General features: G+C 40.7%; 1 protein-coding gene and 1 pseudogene across 4 annotated transcripts; one reads left to right on the forward strand and one right to left on the reverse strand.

Moving 5' to 3' along the window:
* Positions 1 to 237: 237 nt before the first annotated feature.
* Positions 238 to 4,181, forward strand: LOC110040145 (dynein light chain Tctex-type 5 pseudogene; annotated as a pseudogene). Of its 3 annotated transcripts, none has more exons than XR_016206345.1 (2): positions 238 to 371; positions 2,985 to 4,181. The product of XR_016206345.1 is annotated as a dynein light chain Tctex-type 5 pseudogene, transcript variant X2 (transcript). The 3 variants fall into 3 exon arrangements; XR_016206344.1 differs by lacking the exon at positions 238 to 371 and adding an exon at positions 939 to 1,175; XR_016206346.1 differs by lacking the exon at positions 238 to 371 and adding an exon at positions 1,215 to 1,236.
* A 2,050-nt stretch (positions 4,182 to 6,231) lies between these two features.
* Positions 6,232 to 14,528, reverse strand: LOC110040154 (uncharacterized). Its single transcript, XM_089286434.1, has 9 exons — positions 14,384 to 14,528; positions 13,939 to 13,959; positions 13,051 to 13,120; positions 12,393 to 12,472; positions 11,861 to 11,892; positions 10,622 to 10,786; positions 9,092 to 9,856; positions 8,129 to 8,462; positions 6,232 to 7,736 (listed from the first exon to the last, which is right to left on the reverse strand). Exons 1-9 carry the CDS (start codon positions 14,407 to 14,409, stop codon positions 7,172 to 7,174), a joined length of 2,058 nt encoding a protein of 685 aa, XP_089142560.1. The 5' UTR covers positions 14,410 to 14,528; the 3' UTR covers positions 6,232 to 7,171.
* Between the last annotated feature and the right edge of the window lie 2 nt (positions 14,529 to 14,530).

Here is a 14,530-nt window from a genome sequence, read left to right on the forward strand (position 1 = left end):
ACCTTATGAGAGTCCCCCCGGCCCCGTAAACCCCTCTCCACCCCCTGGGATAGAGCTGACTGAGGGGGATTGCCAACATGCTGGATGGATATCAGTAAACTTCCTTAAGGTGGCGTTTCAGTTGATATCTGTTGTTAATTAAATTTCTAGATCTCTTCAACTGCACTTTTAGCAGTAATACAGCTTTTTTTCTCTCCTCACTACCCCTGTTAGGCGGACTTGCCCCACCACCTGGTAGTAAACTTCACAAACATCTTCGACATTTGAAATCAGTCTGCAGTCATTTAGTGAATAACGGAGGCGAGCAGTAAACAACTGGTCTGATAGGTACGTCGTAGCAGCGTCTTAGCCGAGAGTTTGATCGTTAAAAGGTAATACAACTGGATTCCTAAGATTATATTTCTAATTACTTTAGGAGAGTTGTTTTTAACATTAACTTCTACAACAGAGTCACGTTTCCACCCCTCACATATGCACAACCATGCTTTCTTGCGACTTCTCTTTCATGTCTTTCCTGGCGTTCACAGATACGGGATGTCCTGTTCTTGCAACAAGACACTGTCCGTACAGTGAAACATGGCGCAGTTTTTCACATTCATGTTTTCATTTGTAGCTCACAAACATCATTAGACACCATGCCTTTTCACCTCCGCCATTTTAGAAAAGGTCAAATCTGTTTACCTATTGTAAATATTTAAGGATTTTAGGGGTATGACCGAGGCAAGCCGGAGGTACTCCCTGTTATTTGGCGGGGTGGGGCTGCCTCTAGCCCGGTTTCAGCCTAGAGCAATGCTGATTTGCAACCTGTTTTCCTATAACTAATAAGCCAGGAAAGTGGAAACGAAATGCTAGAAAACCAGCTATAGTCAAAATCCCCCAGCCGCCAGGGCGAGAAAGAATTCAGGCTATGCACAATTACGTGACTAAATATCTTGTTGTTTTTAACTTCCGTTCCTTGGCATTCGCTCAACGCAGATCAGATTCGATAACTTGACGACTGAGGTCAGAGAGCAAGCAAAAAAATAGGGTTCGCTAGGAAACGGTCGAAACGGGGAGCAATTACGGCGAAAAACAACACGCTTCCCGCTCATTGCTGCAATTAAGTGTTAACAGTTTGTTCAATAGCGGAGAGAGAATCGTTCAAGGTATTAATCATTTGACCCTTTGTTCATCAGGTAAGCAGTATAAGATCTTTCAGGGTCCTTCAAGTTTTCGAAAACACTTTATTTCATCCAGGTACGCTCCATTCTTTAGTGCCTTGATCAGGTAAACTGCAACGATCTAAGAGCAAATTATCTGAGCATTTCCTCTTCTACAACTGACGTGGTTTTCATGTCTGGCCCATATGTACGGTACAAAATCTATATACCTAGTTAACGGGCAAATATTCTATGGTAATTCATTAAATCACGAATCGTACAAGGTTGGCTCTACAGCGACTCGCGATGAACAACAATTATGTTAGCCACCAAAGTCTCATGTTGTTGCTATTTTAATTAATTATATCGCTTTGAATACATGGAAGGAAAATCCGGCCGACCTTTCATTATGTGACGACGTGAGGGCGATATTTGCCGCAGCGCGTTTGGGTTTGAGCATGGTTCATACAAACCAGATACAAAGCACCCTGAGTTTTTTTTCCCATAGCTACCTAGACAAACATGTATATATTTATTGGCAGAAACTCTGTTGATTCAAAACAATTTACCGGGGAATTATTCTTATTCGGATTCTATTTACAGCAAAGTTGTCGCCATGTTAAGTGTTTGATGTCAAAACCGTGCCTTAATCCTGTAGTTACAACGTAAATACTTAAGATACTTTGCAAGATTTCACGGCAAATCTGCTAAGTCCATTCGCAGCAGTATCACCACGCCCAAATACCCGTCTACGTTCGAAATGTTTTCGCCTAGAGACGCAGTTTAAAAAAACATTAGAAGTCTTGTGTGTGGTCAATATCAGCTGAAGTATCAAATTATGAGAGGCTGAATCAGCTTATAGTGTTTGCTCAGTGGATTCGTGTCTTTTTAACGTCTCACGAAGCCTGCCGTGCTGCGCACGATTCGCGTGCTTTGGTGAGAAATTCGCGCGTGTGCCTTGCAAAATCAGTTTTGTATCCGGCGGAGAGTAATTGAATAGAAAACGGGTGTGTTATTCTCCTCAACCTCAGTGAATAAAGCTCTTCGAACGAGGACACGAAAAGCTGTTTGTTTACTTTTTGTTGGCGTGATGACATCGTCTTGGAACGAGAACGTCGAGCGGTTAAAGGTTAAATTGGTCCTTGTCTGAATAAACGCTACTCGTCAAGGCTTTGTCTGGATTCCGAGAGAAGGTCAACAGCTAACGGGTGTTTTGCGAGATTCTTGGCGAAGACTAAATTATTGGAGTCTCAAGAGGGGTGTAAATTGAAATGCTGAACAGTATGATCACGGCGTAGGTAATTAGTGGACTGATTTTCTCTGTTCATGGGGCGTGTCTCATTCGCGCTCGCTCTCGCCTCGCGTGATTCAAAAATAAAGCTTTGCAACTGCTTCTTCTGCAGGCTAAACCCAGAGAGGTTGGAGGTTGAAGGCTAATAGTAAGGGGACGTTTTAGAGAAGTGGTTGAGGTTAAATTAAAGCTTTCCCCAGTTAGAGTACAAACAAGATAAATAAAGTAGACTCACCACAATTTCGTAAAGTAACACATTTACACAAAATATGGTTGATAAAATAGCTTCAAAAGGCTATCGCTTCCTTCTTTTTTGTGACTGCAAGCGTGACATGGGGCTTCGCATGTCACGCTCGTACGCTCACGACCGCGCACTTGTGTTGCGTCCTTCTTTGCGTTCTTCCCAACGGAATTTCGAGCGAAAGAAAGACTGCTCGCAGTCTACATCCGCTGCCCTGATTCGTTTGCAGTGGTTTTTTCAGTAACACTTTTCTATCCTTCAATCTGTTCAATGATTAATCAACATCCTAATACTTTTCGTCTGATCTCCCCAGGGTATCATGGGAATTACCGAACTAATGACGTCAATTTTCACGACACGTGACTGATCTCATCAGCAATCGCCCGCGAAATTGACAAGAAATCTTCAAGTAATCTTTTCCACAATAGCTCCGTTGAAGAGTTGTCGACTTTTGTTCCTGAACTTTCTTTGCAAGACTTTTTGCCACAATGACTGAAAGAAAAGATTCCTCCATTGGAACGGAAAACATTGCTACGAAGCCTGCGGCCTCGGCGGCAAGACAACGTCGTTCAAGTCTGTTTGAGGTTGGATTTCCAGTGCAGCGGGACCGCGGTTCCAGCTTAGTTTCTATTCCTAGCATTATACCGAGCCAAATACATGCAGCCCACCAGAAAGTTCGCTACGAAAACACGTACAAAATGGAGCCAGACAAGCGATTTCACATCGCCGACGTCAAAGAAATCATGGAAGAAACGCTATCGTCGTCCCTGAAGGAGGAGAAGTACGATGCTGTGAAATGCCGAGCTTTGAGCAAATCGCTCTCGCATACTATCTGCGAGAGAGTCAAGCTGTTGGGATTTGGGCGTTTCAAGATCATCAGCAGTGTGACTATTGGCCAGATAAAAGGACAAGACGTTCGAGTTGCCAGTCGCTTTCTGTGGGATGAAAAACATGATACGTGGGTTGATGCCGTTTTTAAAAGTTCTGAACTGTTCGCGGTTGCAGTTGTTTATGGCATCTATCAAGAATAACGTCAAACTAACCTCTCAGTTTGAAAACTCTATTTTCAACGACTGAATCATTGGATTTTGAGAGTTCTGTTATCTTGTAACCGGTGAAATAGTTAAGACTTCATTGTGATGCTTCAATTTTATTGGTAAACCTATTCAATGTTAAACGTCGTGAAATGAACATGACCTCGCTTTATTGTTTGCAAGTACGTTTTGTAATCTTTTCGCCGACTTTCAAAATATCTTTAGAATTCTTGAACCGTATTTGTACCATAAATTCACAAATCGTTTTCTGACTCATTTATTATCGAAAATTTTCATTGAGCCTTCACTATGTAATGCACTCAATGTCTTCAAATTCTTGTCAAATAGGCCATCTTGTGTAATTAAAATGGCACCTATTTTTAATTAACATTTAACTGAAAGATTTTAGCATGTTTATTTGAATTCAGCTTAACAATGAGTAAATAAATATATTATTTCTTAAACAGCCACTGAAATTATGAATAGGATTATTTCAATTTCAGTATCCCAAGCCTTCCCACTTTTAACTTTAAACTTCTCATTAATTGTGTTATAACCATTTGACTTTCCTTCTACTTTTGGCCCCCAAAATTCCTGTTGGAAAAGGAAAGAAAACTACCGCAGTAATTTTTTTTACGTTACATTTGTTACCGCCAAAGGAGAATTTTTATATTTTTTTAAATTTTAACAAACGTTCCCTCGACAAAACGTACAAAAGTTGATTTGACATTTTGATTTTGCCGTTTGTACTTAGTCGTAACGTCTCCAAACTTAAAAATCGTTGTTGTTATTGGCCTATTGTTGCTTCTATCTTACTCGGGGGCCTGGCTCTTAATCTTAACATTAACAACAACGCATTTGAACACTGAAGGATGTAAGAGGGACTTAAGGACGGTGCCTACTAAATACAAAGGTTTTTGCACCAGGTTAAGACCACGCAGAAAAAGTAGATCTTTGCAAGGGCTATTGGAATCCACAAAGAAAAATTGGGGTAGCCGCGCATTTTTTCGAGATAATTAGCCTTTAATCTCAACAAAAATGCTGACATCAGCATTTTTCTGAAAAAAGAACGAAAGGATATTTCTTTACAAATTTCCTTAGAATTCGCCTTTACATTCAGAAAAGCAAACACATTTAAAAAGATCTTTAAACTACCTGGCAAATGGTAACATAAAAAACATTTTTGGTATGTCTGTAATAACAAAATCGTTGTAACAGCGCTTTTAGCGTCTCTGACAGCCTTCCTCTGGTTCAGCTAAAATACAGCCTAAATACCTTTTGCTCACAACCAGAAACTAATCACATGTTGAATAGGCTTGCCACTTCCATTTCATAACATAAAATGTAGGGGTAACCACGCGTTTTTTAAAGTTATTGACCTTTTTTGAAAACTTTTACGGTGCCCGTTACATTTTTTTCTGTCACCTCCCCAGTAAGGAAGACATTTGCGTATCTCGCACTTGTTTTACGCGCGCACTACGCCATCTGCAGGTACATATTTACAGTTGGATTTCAGTATAATTTTCAACAGATAACAGGTAGGTTTTCAGCTGGAAGACGTTAACAGTTAGTGGTTAGCGATATGCTGCTATTCTGGTGTTCCTGGCTTACGTACAGGCTCATTAAACTTGATTTGGTCACAGTGGGAAAATTTTGCTTTCATTTTAGTCGTGTACGTGATAGCGTAGTTGATTGCGTCAATGTTAACCCTAGCGCGCGCGTGACGCTTAAACCATGGCTTGCGTGATGCGCAGAAGGTGTGCGCACTAACAAAAGTAGGCACCGTCCTTAAACTCGTTCTTTGAATGTGAGGCGAGCGCGTCGGGTAGGAAGGGGAGAGAGGGGGACACTCTGTTTCCGTCCTCATCCGTGGCGCCTACTTGAACTTGTAAAATTGCACACACGGAATGGGAAGAACGTTTTCAGTAAAGGTAATTGAATAAGCTGCGCTGGTAGACTGTGTCGGAAAACAGCTTTTCGCAGTCTCCAGTCGAAGTTTGCCCTAGTTTTCCGCGCATTATCTCCGCCCCCCGCGAGAAACAGCCCGTTGACATTCCCCGTTAGTGTTCGTTACTGGTATTTGACATGCACAACACCTACGTATATATAAGCATCTTTGATTTGGAATTTGTCTTAATCTGCAGCTATTTGTCCTGCAAAACATTTCACTTAACAGGCGCATATTTTTTAGTCAGCATTTATTTGTTGGAAGATGCAAATTATTCTATCACGCTTTGCAAAAGTGGTCCAAAAAAAATCCCTTCTCTCCCGGTGCAATTACAAGTTTATCACTATTAAATGATAGTTTGTTAAAACGCCTTTGTTTTTCACCACCTTCTATACAAGCATTAGTTGCTAGGTGTTCTGTCACGTTTTAAACGAGTTTCTATGACTGAGTTCTCTTAGAAGGAAAGATGCCAACTGACTTTGCTTGTAAACAAGACAGATTTTTTTCCCAAGGAACTGGCCATGACAAATGACTCCGAATAATTTTGGTGTCTATACTACACTTTCCTCCCTGTAATGTAACGAGTAAGCAAAATCTAGTTTCGTTCAATTGAAGCGTTATCAGGTGTAGAAAAATTTAATTTGAATTCAACTAAATTCATCTTTGCTATATTTGATAGCACGGATATTACGATTATTACGATATTACGATATTACGATGGACCGTGTGGATGTCCAGTGCACGTTTCATGAAGTGGTGAGCAAACCTAGGTAATGTGCGACCACTGCTCAGTGATTCAATGCTTGTAGGCGCTCTTACAATAATATATCATTCCTACATAGAAATGCTACTATTATAATATAAACTATGATCTGTACAGCCCCCGAAATGATCCCCAACCCTGAACTGATCCCCCATAAACGTATATAGACACTCTTAATAATTTGAATGAGTTATTAACAAATTATTACAAATATATTATGAATATCACTCTTACTAATAAATAATTAATGTATAATATTAATATGTAATTATGTATTAACACTAATTTGAAGAAATCGGTATTCAAACAAATTATACCTTTCCAAGTAGATCTTAGAATATCAATCTAATATTATAATATGAACCAATAAATAAAGGTAAATCTTATTCTCGTGGATCAAGCATAGTAATAAACAAACGAAAAACAAGAATTAAACGTGCATTTAACATTCATATACTCCTAGGCTATTCACGCAAACGTAAATTAACTTCTAAGCATGAAATCGCACAACGAAAGCTAAACTTTTAAGCTTCTAATAGAGCTGCAACAGGTAGCGGCGTTGTGAACATAGCTTTAATTTGCTTCCGAATTATATAAGGGCTTTGTGAACGACAAAAAATAGTTCAAAGGTCCCGGCATACACTTCTGAATTCCACTCTACGGGCTCGCGAATCCCCTGCCTTTGATAAATTCCTTATTATCGTTTCCTTGTGAGCGGTGCTTCATTCTGAGGGTAGCAAGATTTCTGTAAGCTTCTAATAAAGCCCGTCTCCATAAGACAGACCCATCATTCCTAACACCATGGAGTGCGCTACACTGTCGCTATCAGTCTCCCCCGCAATGATCTTCAATTTGGGCCGACGCCTGCGCAGTCGGTACACCACATCATGGCGCACGCGCAGTTGATCTGTAATGATCAAGCCCTTCAGGCCCGGTAGCACACTTAGGTCAAACAAGCGCTTGATACACTCGTCTGTAAGGGAACCCGAGCTGCGATCGTGACCGCTGACTTCGAGCTCTTCCAACAACGGGCATTTGAACATGACGTCAATGACCGCGACATCGGTGACTCCCGTGACGGATTCCAAGCGAAGCTTCAGCAGATTAGGACAGTTGCTGGCAATGTGGTGCACGGCCGTGTCTGTGAGCCACACGCCAGCCCCCGTGTTTGAGGAACCGAGTTCAAGGACCACTAAACTGTCCTTGCAGAGGTCCACGGCTTTGATGACGTCGTCGTCGTGAACAGAGAAATCAGAACCGAACGTGACGCTTCGAAACGGTGTAAGGATACTGCCAATGTTGTCCAGATTATCTCTGGAACTACAAATAGTGAAACAAAAAGAATTTAGTTTGAAAGAATGACCAGAAATGCTTCTATCTTAGTAAACAATAATTTTCAGGATTCTTTTAATGTGAAAGTTATTTTGTACATCAGAAAAATGACTTAAAAGCAAGTGACAAATACATCAATAATTACACTTGGAGGTAAAAGGGAGTTGGCGCACGGATATTCTCTGGGTGAACAGTAAAAGAGTTGCATCTGACTATCAAAAACAGTTTCTAGAAAGTGGCCCTTAGATTCCTTAGATTGTGACAAATAAAAACCGCCAGTCACACTGGTTATGCAAGAATCAGCTCACTTCTTCCCAATCTCGATGGAACCTTAACCCAATGGCCGATACACCATATAGGCAAACAAATTTTCTGCAAACCTGAAAAAGGCTTTGGGTTCGATCTTGAAAAAACTGTAATTTCGCTCAAACACAGGAGGTTCAAACACGCTGAACGCATCCTCGTGGACAGAGCACGGCTCTGCAACCTTCTTACAACATCGTCCACACATGTCAAAGTCACAGCCTCTTTTAGGCTGGTTTGAGCATCTTGCCCCCCTGCACTGAAATTTTCGCTGGGTGGTTGGTTTCTTTAGGGGTTTTCCTACAGTGGTATGTTCCTCGGCGCTGACGAATTCTTTAGCGTTCCAGTTGAGGCGTTTGTCCACTCTAGGATGGCAGACTTTAACGGGGTCCTTGATGCTGAAAAGCTCACCTGAAGAAAGGTGAATAAAAGGAACGGAACGTTAGAAACTGGAAATGTAAAATTCATAAAATGCCGGCGGTCTAGTTTTCTTCTCTCTGTTGATTTCTTGGCGTTTGGGAATAATAATGAACTGAACTTTAAACACTTGCAAAATCTAATGACGATAACATCGACGAAGTCACACTCTATCACTATGAGGTTGTCACAGCATCTCTATTCAGCGATTTTCTAAGATCACTGTCTGAAAAAACCGCTTTTTACCTCTAGCCAAATAAATAAAACACAAATAATGCGAGGAACCAATCGCAAACTCGAAGCAATTGTAAGCGCGGGAAAAAGAAAGGAAGAAGCTCCTAGCTTGCGCCAGTGGACATGTAGCCAGTGCCAAGCGCGGTAAAACACAAAACTGACGCCAAAAGCGCGGGAAAAGGCGAGGCAGCTGCCACGTTTGGTTTGGCTTTTGCGTCTGAATGGTTGAGTAAACAGCTTCTATGCTCTGATTGGTTAGTAGCGTAAAGCACGCCTTTTTTACCCAATTAGAGAGCTAAGCAAACGAAGAACTTAAGTACACACGTTGATGCTTTCGACTTTCAATTGAAAATAGCTATACAGTTGAACACATTCATTTAGAAGATTACCTAACTCGGTTAAAACGTCAGGCGTCCACAATGTCTCTGTAGCGCTTCTGAAAAACTTCAGCTTGCTTTCTTCATCCCAGTTCATCTTCCTCTCCAGACCAGCAAACACAATGAACGCAACTCCTTCGTCAACAGAAACCGGGCATTGACACTCCGCAGTTTTGCATCTGCAATTGAAGGAATCTTTCTCTCCGGTCGCCAAGAGATATTCACGAACAAGCTGTCCGAGCACCTCGGGGTCTTCGAGTTCCTTCCCCATACGGTGAAAAACCTCGGTAGCATCGATGTTAAAACCGTTATCTTCGACATCCTGTAGCAGCTTCCCTATCGCCTGAGGGGTCCACTCCTTGGGGAACTTTCTCTGCGCTGCGGCTAGAATGCAAGCCACATGACTCTCTAGGAATTTAACTCTAATGGGCGCGTTGCAAAGGGTAAGAATCATGCTAGCCAGATTTGCATCATCTTTCTCGGAGATCCTCAAAAACAACTCCGCGACGTCGCTGGCTGCCGGACGCCAGTGACGGATCGTCTCTCCTAAGATTAAACTCAGAGCAATGTTGAACTCGTCAAATTCTTTAATGGAAAGTTCAGCGAGGTTTGATATTAGCTTGTACACGGTCTCCATGTCCCATGTTGTCATATCGTAGTTTCTGAGCTCGTAAAAGAACTCATGAACATGTTTCTCTAAACAGTCGGAAGTGTCTGAATCCTCGCTTGACTCATCATCACCTGCTTCTGTTTGCTCTTCATTTGATAACTTACTCTCTGCAATAAAACATAATGAAATTCAGGCTCCATCAACGCGTTTTAGTTAAAATCCCTTTTCAATGCGTTTTCGCCCATCGTCCTCACTTAACGATGAAAAGGGTGGAGAATTTTGAACGTGCATCAAAAGTCGAGACTTTTCCAACTGAAGCTATGTCATATCGTTTTGTCTGCTTGAAAGGGTAGAAAAGAAAAATTTCGAAAGCGCGGCGCTCTCCGTAACATTGTGCTCACATCCCTCTAACACTCCCCCAACCCCCTCTCCCTGCCATCGCTATTGACGTATGAAGTACAGTGGATAGCAGGGGAACATTCAAAATAAATTAGTGTTGACGGGAACTCAGTAAGAAATGCAAGCTCATTCACGAGATTGCGATCTACCTGGCGAATAGACGGTTACCCACTCTTAAAAACCCCTATTAGCAGAGGTTTCTCCCTCTGCTAAATACTTTTAGACACCTTAATAAGCTTTAATAAAGTTCGTTCGGCGGTTCGTTTGTTCGTTCGTTCGTCGGTTCGTTCACTCGCACTCTCGCTCCAGGGCGCTCGCTCGTTCATTCGTTCGCTCGTTCGCTCGTTCTTTCGTTCACTCTCTCGTTCGTTCGTTCATTCAAAACAGCGCCCATATCAATCTCTGTCCAATGGATAGCATAGTTTGATTTGTTAAAACTATCCCAGTGGACAGTGATTAACGATACGGACAGCGCTTGCGTTACCCAACCTTTGAAAAACCAGGCCTTAACACAGACTTTTACAACGCCTAACCATTTCGTTTCTTGTGCTTAGTCCACAATTCCATAGCATTGTCCAGGGTGAGTGGATCTCGCACCTCCTCCTCACTACTGCTGTTGTCATCATCCGTTTGAGCGCCAGCCACAGCAGCTGCTAACAATAGGTTCAGATTGCCTCCTGGACCAGCACCACCAATATCTCACGAAAAAAGAAAAACGCTTTTAAGCGTTGTTAAACCACGCAACGTTTTTTGAAGTCGGGCAAAGTCGCCTATAGAATCAATGTGCCAACTCTCTCTATAAATGTCTATTGTCGCCCAAAGTGATGGTTACTAAGGCCACGTTTGCTAAATATTCTAACATGGCTCGGAGACTTTCAAGACAATATTGCATATTTTTTAAGGTTTCTTTTGTGCCTCAATTCCAAAAGGATGCACCACCAAATATAGAAGTTTGTCCTGAAAGCCGCGGAGCCATGGTAAAATATTTATCGAACGTGGCCTATTGAAGTGCCTATCGCAAACATTACTGTCTTTTTTTTTCGGGAGTTTTTTCTATGCGTACAGAGGTTCCGAGAGATAAATAACAACAACAAAACCAATAGAGATTTGATGCACTTGTCGCACTTGGCACCAGCTTCACGCTTTCACTTCAAGCTAGACTGGTTTACTTGCCCAGTTCCTCAGAAGGCCTCACGAGTTTACATACATACATACATACTTTATTGGAACTCCCTTTAACACGGCTTTTCAGTCACAGTTACTAGTTATGACGTGTGCAGTCAATGCCCGGTGGGTACTCCCTTATATAAGTTATATAGGTATGTGTGGCCCCAAAGGGTATGGTTTTTCAGCCGTTTTGGTCATAAACAGGGTATGGTTTTTGCATTCTAGTTTTGAATTAAGTATGTATCTTAGAAGAAGCTACTTTTTCATCATTATCAATAAGACCATAAACAAATGCCCTTCATAAATTATGTTTAGGGCAGCTGTGCCCAACCACAATGGTCATAAATAGGGTATCGAATGTTTGGTCGGTTCATAAATCGCAGTTTTTGGTCATAAATAGGGTAAGCATTTTGGGAAGTGGGCCACACACCCCCAACCAGTTTTTCTGGGAATAGCCCAGCCCCCCCGGGAGTCAATGCAATGAAGTCACCGAAATGAATTCTTGTCAAGACCAAGGAAAACACCACACAGAAAAAAATTGTCTCTAGGTAAACTTTCGTATGACAGTCAGTTATTGCACAAAGTTTCTGGTGAACAATACTTACCAAAAACAGCTATAGTTGGGTGTACAATTGGCCTTTGAAAAAAATGAACAACAAAGAACTCATCAATATATTTCGTGGAACAAGGCTGGAAATACGTGTTTTGGATCAACTAGGGAAAAGTGGAAGGTGGTGGGGGAACAGTTTTCCAATGCAAATATTCTTAAAGTATTACACTTGAGATTACTTGGTCACAGATACTGCTGTACAACAAGTCCCTAGAGCTGTGGAAAGGTTACTAACAAGGGACTTATCCGGCCACTTGATGTGTCCACAGAATAAATGTCCCATTGTATACGTGTGAGGATAATTGTCAATGAAGTTAAAGAACAAACACAAAACTAAGAGACAGATGCCTATAAAATACGTATTAATCACACCTGAAAGTTTAAACTGAAAGTTTTTGAACTTAAAAGTTTTGTCAAGACATTGGTTGCTTCTAAACACAGGCAAAAAAACATGATGCAATCTGTCCTGCAGCTCTTTGTATGCCTTGCGGGCCTATGTTACTAGGTCACACGTTATTACAACTTACATGAACATTTGCTCATCAGGGTGATTGTACCAACAATCTTTTCCAAACAAACAACGTCCTTCTTGGTAATAGTGACAAACCTTCGGAAATAATTAGTTGTAATTTGTAGACTTGCATGATTTTTAAACCTAAAATGAAGTGCGATGATCTAAAGGCTGGGCTATGTTTTACTCCTGGGAAGGTACTGTGGTATCTTAATAATAGGATGTGCGAATGCCATCTAATTGCTAGACCCCAAGAAAGTCCTTATTGCCTAACAGCAGACCCAAAATGTCCAGCTGCCCAGAATGAAACCTATATGACTTTACCAAAATCTTTTTTCCGGAGAAAAAACAACTTACCTCATAAAGTGCTGAGATCACAAATTTCAAATGCAAAAAGGTCTCCACACACCCTTGTCACTAAAATACCTTGCTTCCCTCCCTCCCTCTCCCATCGTTAGGTTAAACTGTTGTTTCGGCATTTTCTCTTGACCAACAGACCAAGGTATTTGAATAGGTCTTGTTTAATTATTTGGTGACCTGATAAAACATGCTGGAGGTACCATGGTAACCTGGGATGGATCAACACTGCACATCTAGGGAGAGTAAAGCAAATCTCTGGGACTCATTATCTCACATTTATTGTGTTCAGAATTAATTAAGGTTAAAATACTTACTGGAACATCTCTGCTATCATGTGAAAACCTGCAGTTGTTACCCTCTCGGCATTCTCCTCGTATATAGTATCTGATGACAAGCACAAATAGAGTTAGTACTACTTTTCTTACAAAAAAAATTGATTGCAGTGTTCAGAATTAAGAAGCAAAATTTGTAGAATTTTACTTTTATTTGCAGAAAACCCAGTATTTATAATCGAATCATGATGAAGTCTAATACATTAATTAGAAGACATTAATCAGTAAGAAAGCCAATCAATCAATCAATCGATTGATCAATCAATTAATCAATCAATCAAACAATCAGTCAGTCACTCATTCAATTGGTCAGTCAATCAATCAATCAGTCAATCAATCAATTAATCAATCAATCAGTAAGTCAATTTGAATGTTCACTCAATCAATTAATGTCTATTTGACAAATAATTCATGACAGTTATTTACTCAATTGATATTAGATCAGTCTTTCATTCAGTTGACTTAAGAATCATCTCTTTTTTTATTCGTATATCTGTTACATATCAATAAAAGAGTAATTCCATCCAACTGCCCATAAGTCAGTTGGCCAATCAGTGCAACAGCCATTAAGGCGAGTAAACCAATCATTCTACCAATTAACGTTTCCACAGTTTCAAGATATGAAATCGGAAAAGATAACGATCTTTCCTCCTAGTATTTTTGAAGACCGATCTTTCAGGAATATTTCAAAGGAAGCCTTATGATTGCATGGTTCAAATTACATAAAATTAACTTCATGAAGATATCTTGAAATTCTTCAGAATTCTTGTGTCCCTTGCAAGTGCTATATACACATAATCTAGATCACTTCGATGAAAATAGATGTATGGCTAAACGTTTAGTTATGATCTAAAAGCGAATGAAAATTACCTGCAGAATCCGTTAGCCCTCCTGAAAGTAGAGAGATCAAGATGTGATTAATTTAACTTAACGACAAAAGTTACCTGATAACCAAGTTTGATAAACCATTGATAATGGAAGACATCTGAACGTTAGTCTTCATGGGCTCAGGAGGAAGAAATGGAAAATTTCAAAGTCTCTCTGTCAGAAACCGAGTTATCGATAAGTTAACCACAGGTTAAAAAAGCAGCCGAAGAAACAATCACCGAAAACACAGAAACATCGATCGGAGCCGCGATCGGTTATCTACATTTGTCAGTATTGAACAAACGTGCACATTTCGCCGCGCTTTCGATTTCAACCTGAAGGTTTGAAAGTTATACTATTGATGAGCTAGTAATCGATGAAACTGTGCTAATATAAATGTTTTGCAAGTAACAGTGGATTCAGTTTTAAAATGTACGATCAAACGTACCTTTCTGCAACAGCTGCAGCCTCCATCTTTAAATCTTCCCGCCGTCTTCGTTCCCGCGAAATTGCTACCTTATATAGAGACGAATAATCATGTGACCAATTTGCATGAGCCTTGGTCTTCAAGAACAGCGGAAAATAAAAAATCCAA

The sequence above is a fragment of the Orbicella faveolata genome, unplaced genomic scaffold (genome assembly GCF_042242905.1).
Source record: "Orbicella faveolata isolate gen_17 unplaced genomic scaffold, um_ofav_v1 contig_14, whole genome shotgun sequence".
Taxonomy (NCBI): Eukaryota; Metazoa; Cnidaria; class Anthozoa; order Scleractinia; family Merulinidae; genus Orbicella; species Orbicella faveolata.

Coding starts and splice junctions, on each gene's coding strand:
- LOC110040154 (XM_089286434.1), bottom strand. CDS start 14,409: ATGGAGGCTGCAGCTGTTGCAGAAAG. Junction 13,121..13,938: donor AGGGCTAACGGATTCTGCAG/GTAATTTTCATT, acceptor GCTTGTCATCAG/ATACTATATACGAGGAGAAT. Junction 11,893..12,392: donor CCTGATGAGCAAATGTTCAT/GTAAGTTGTAAT, acceptor TTTTTTTCAAAG/GCCAATTGTACACCCAACTA.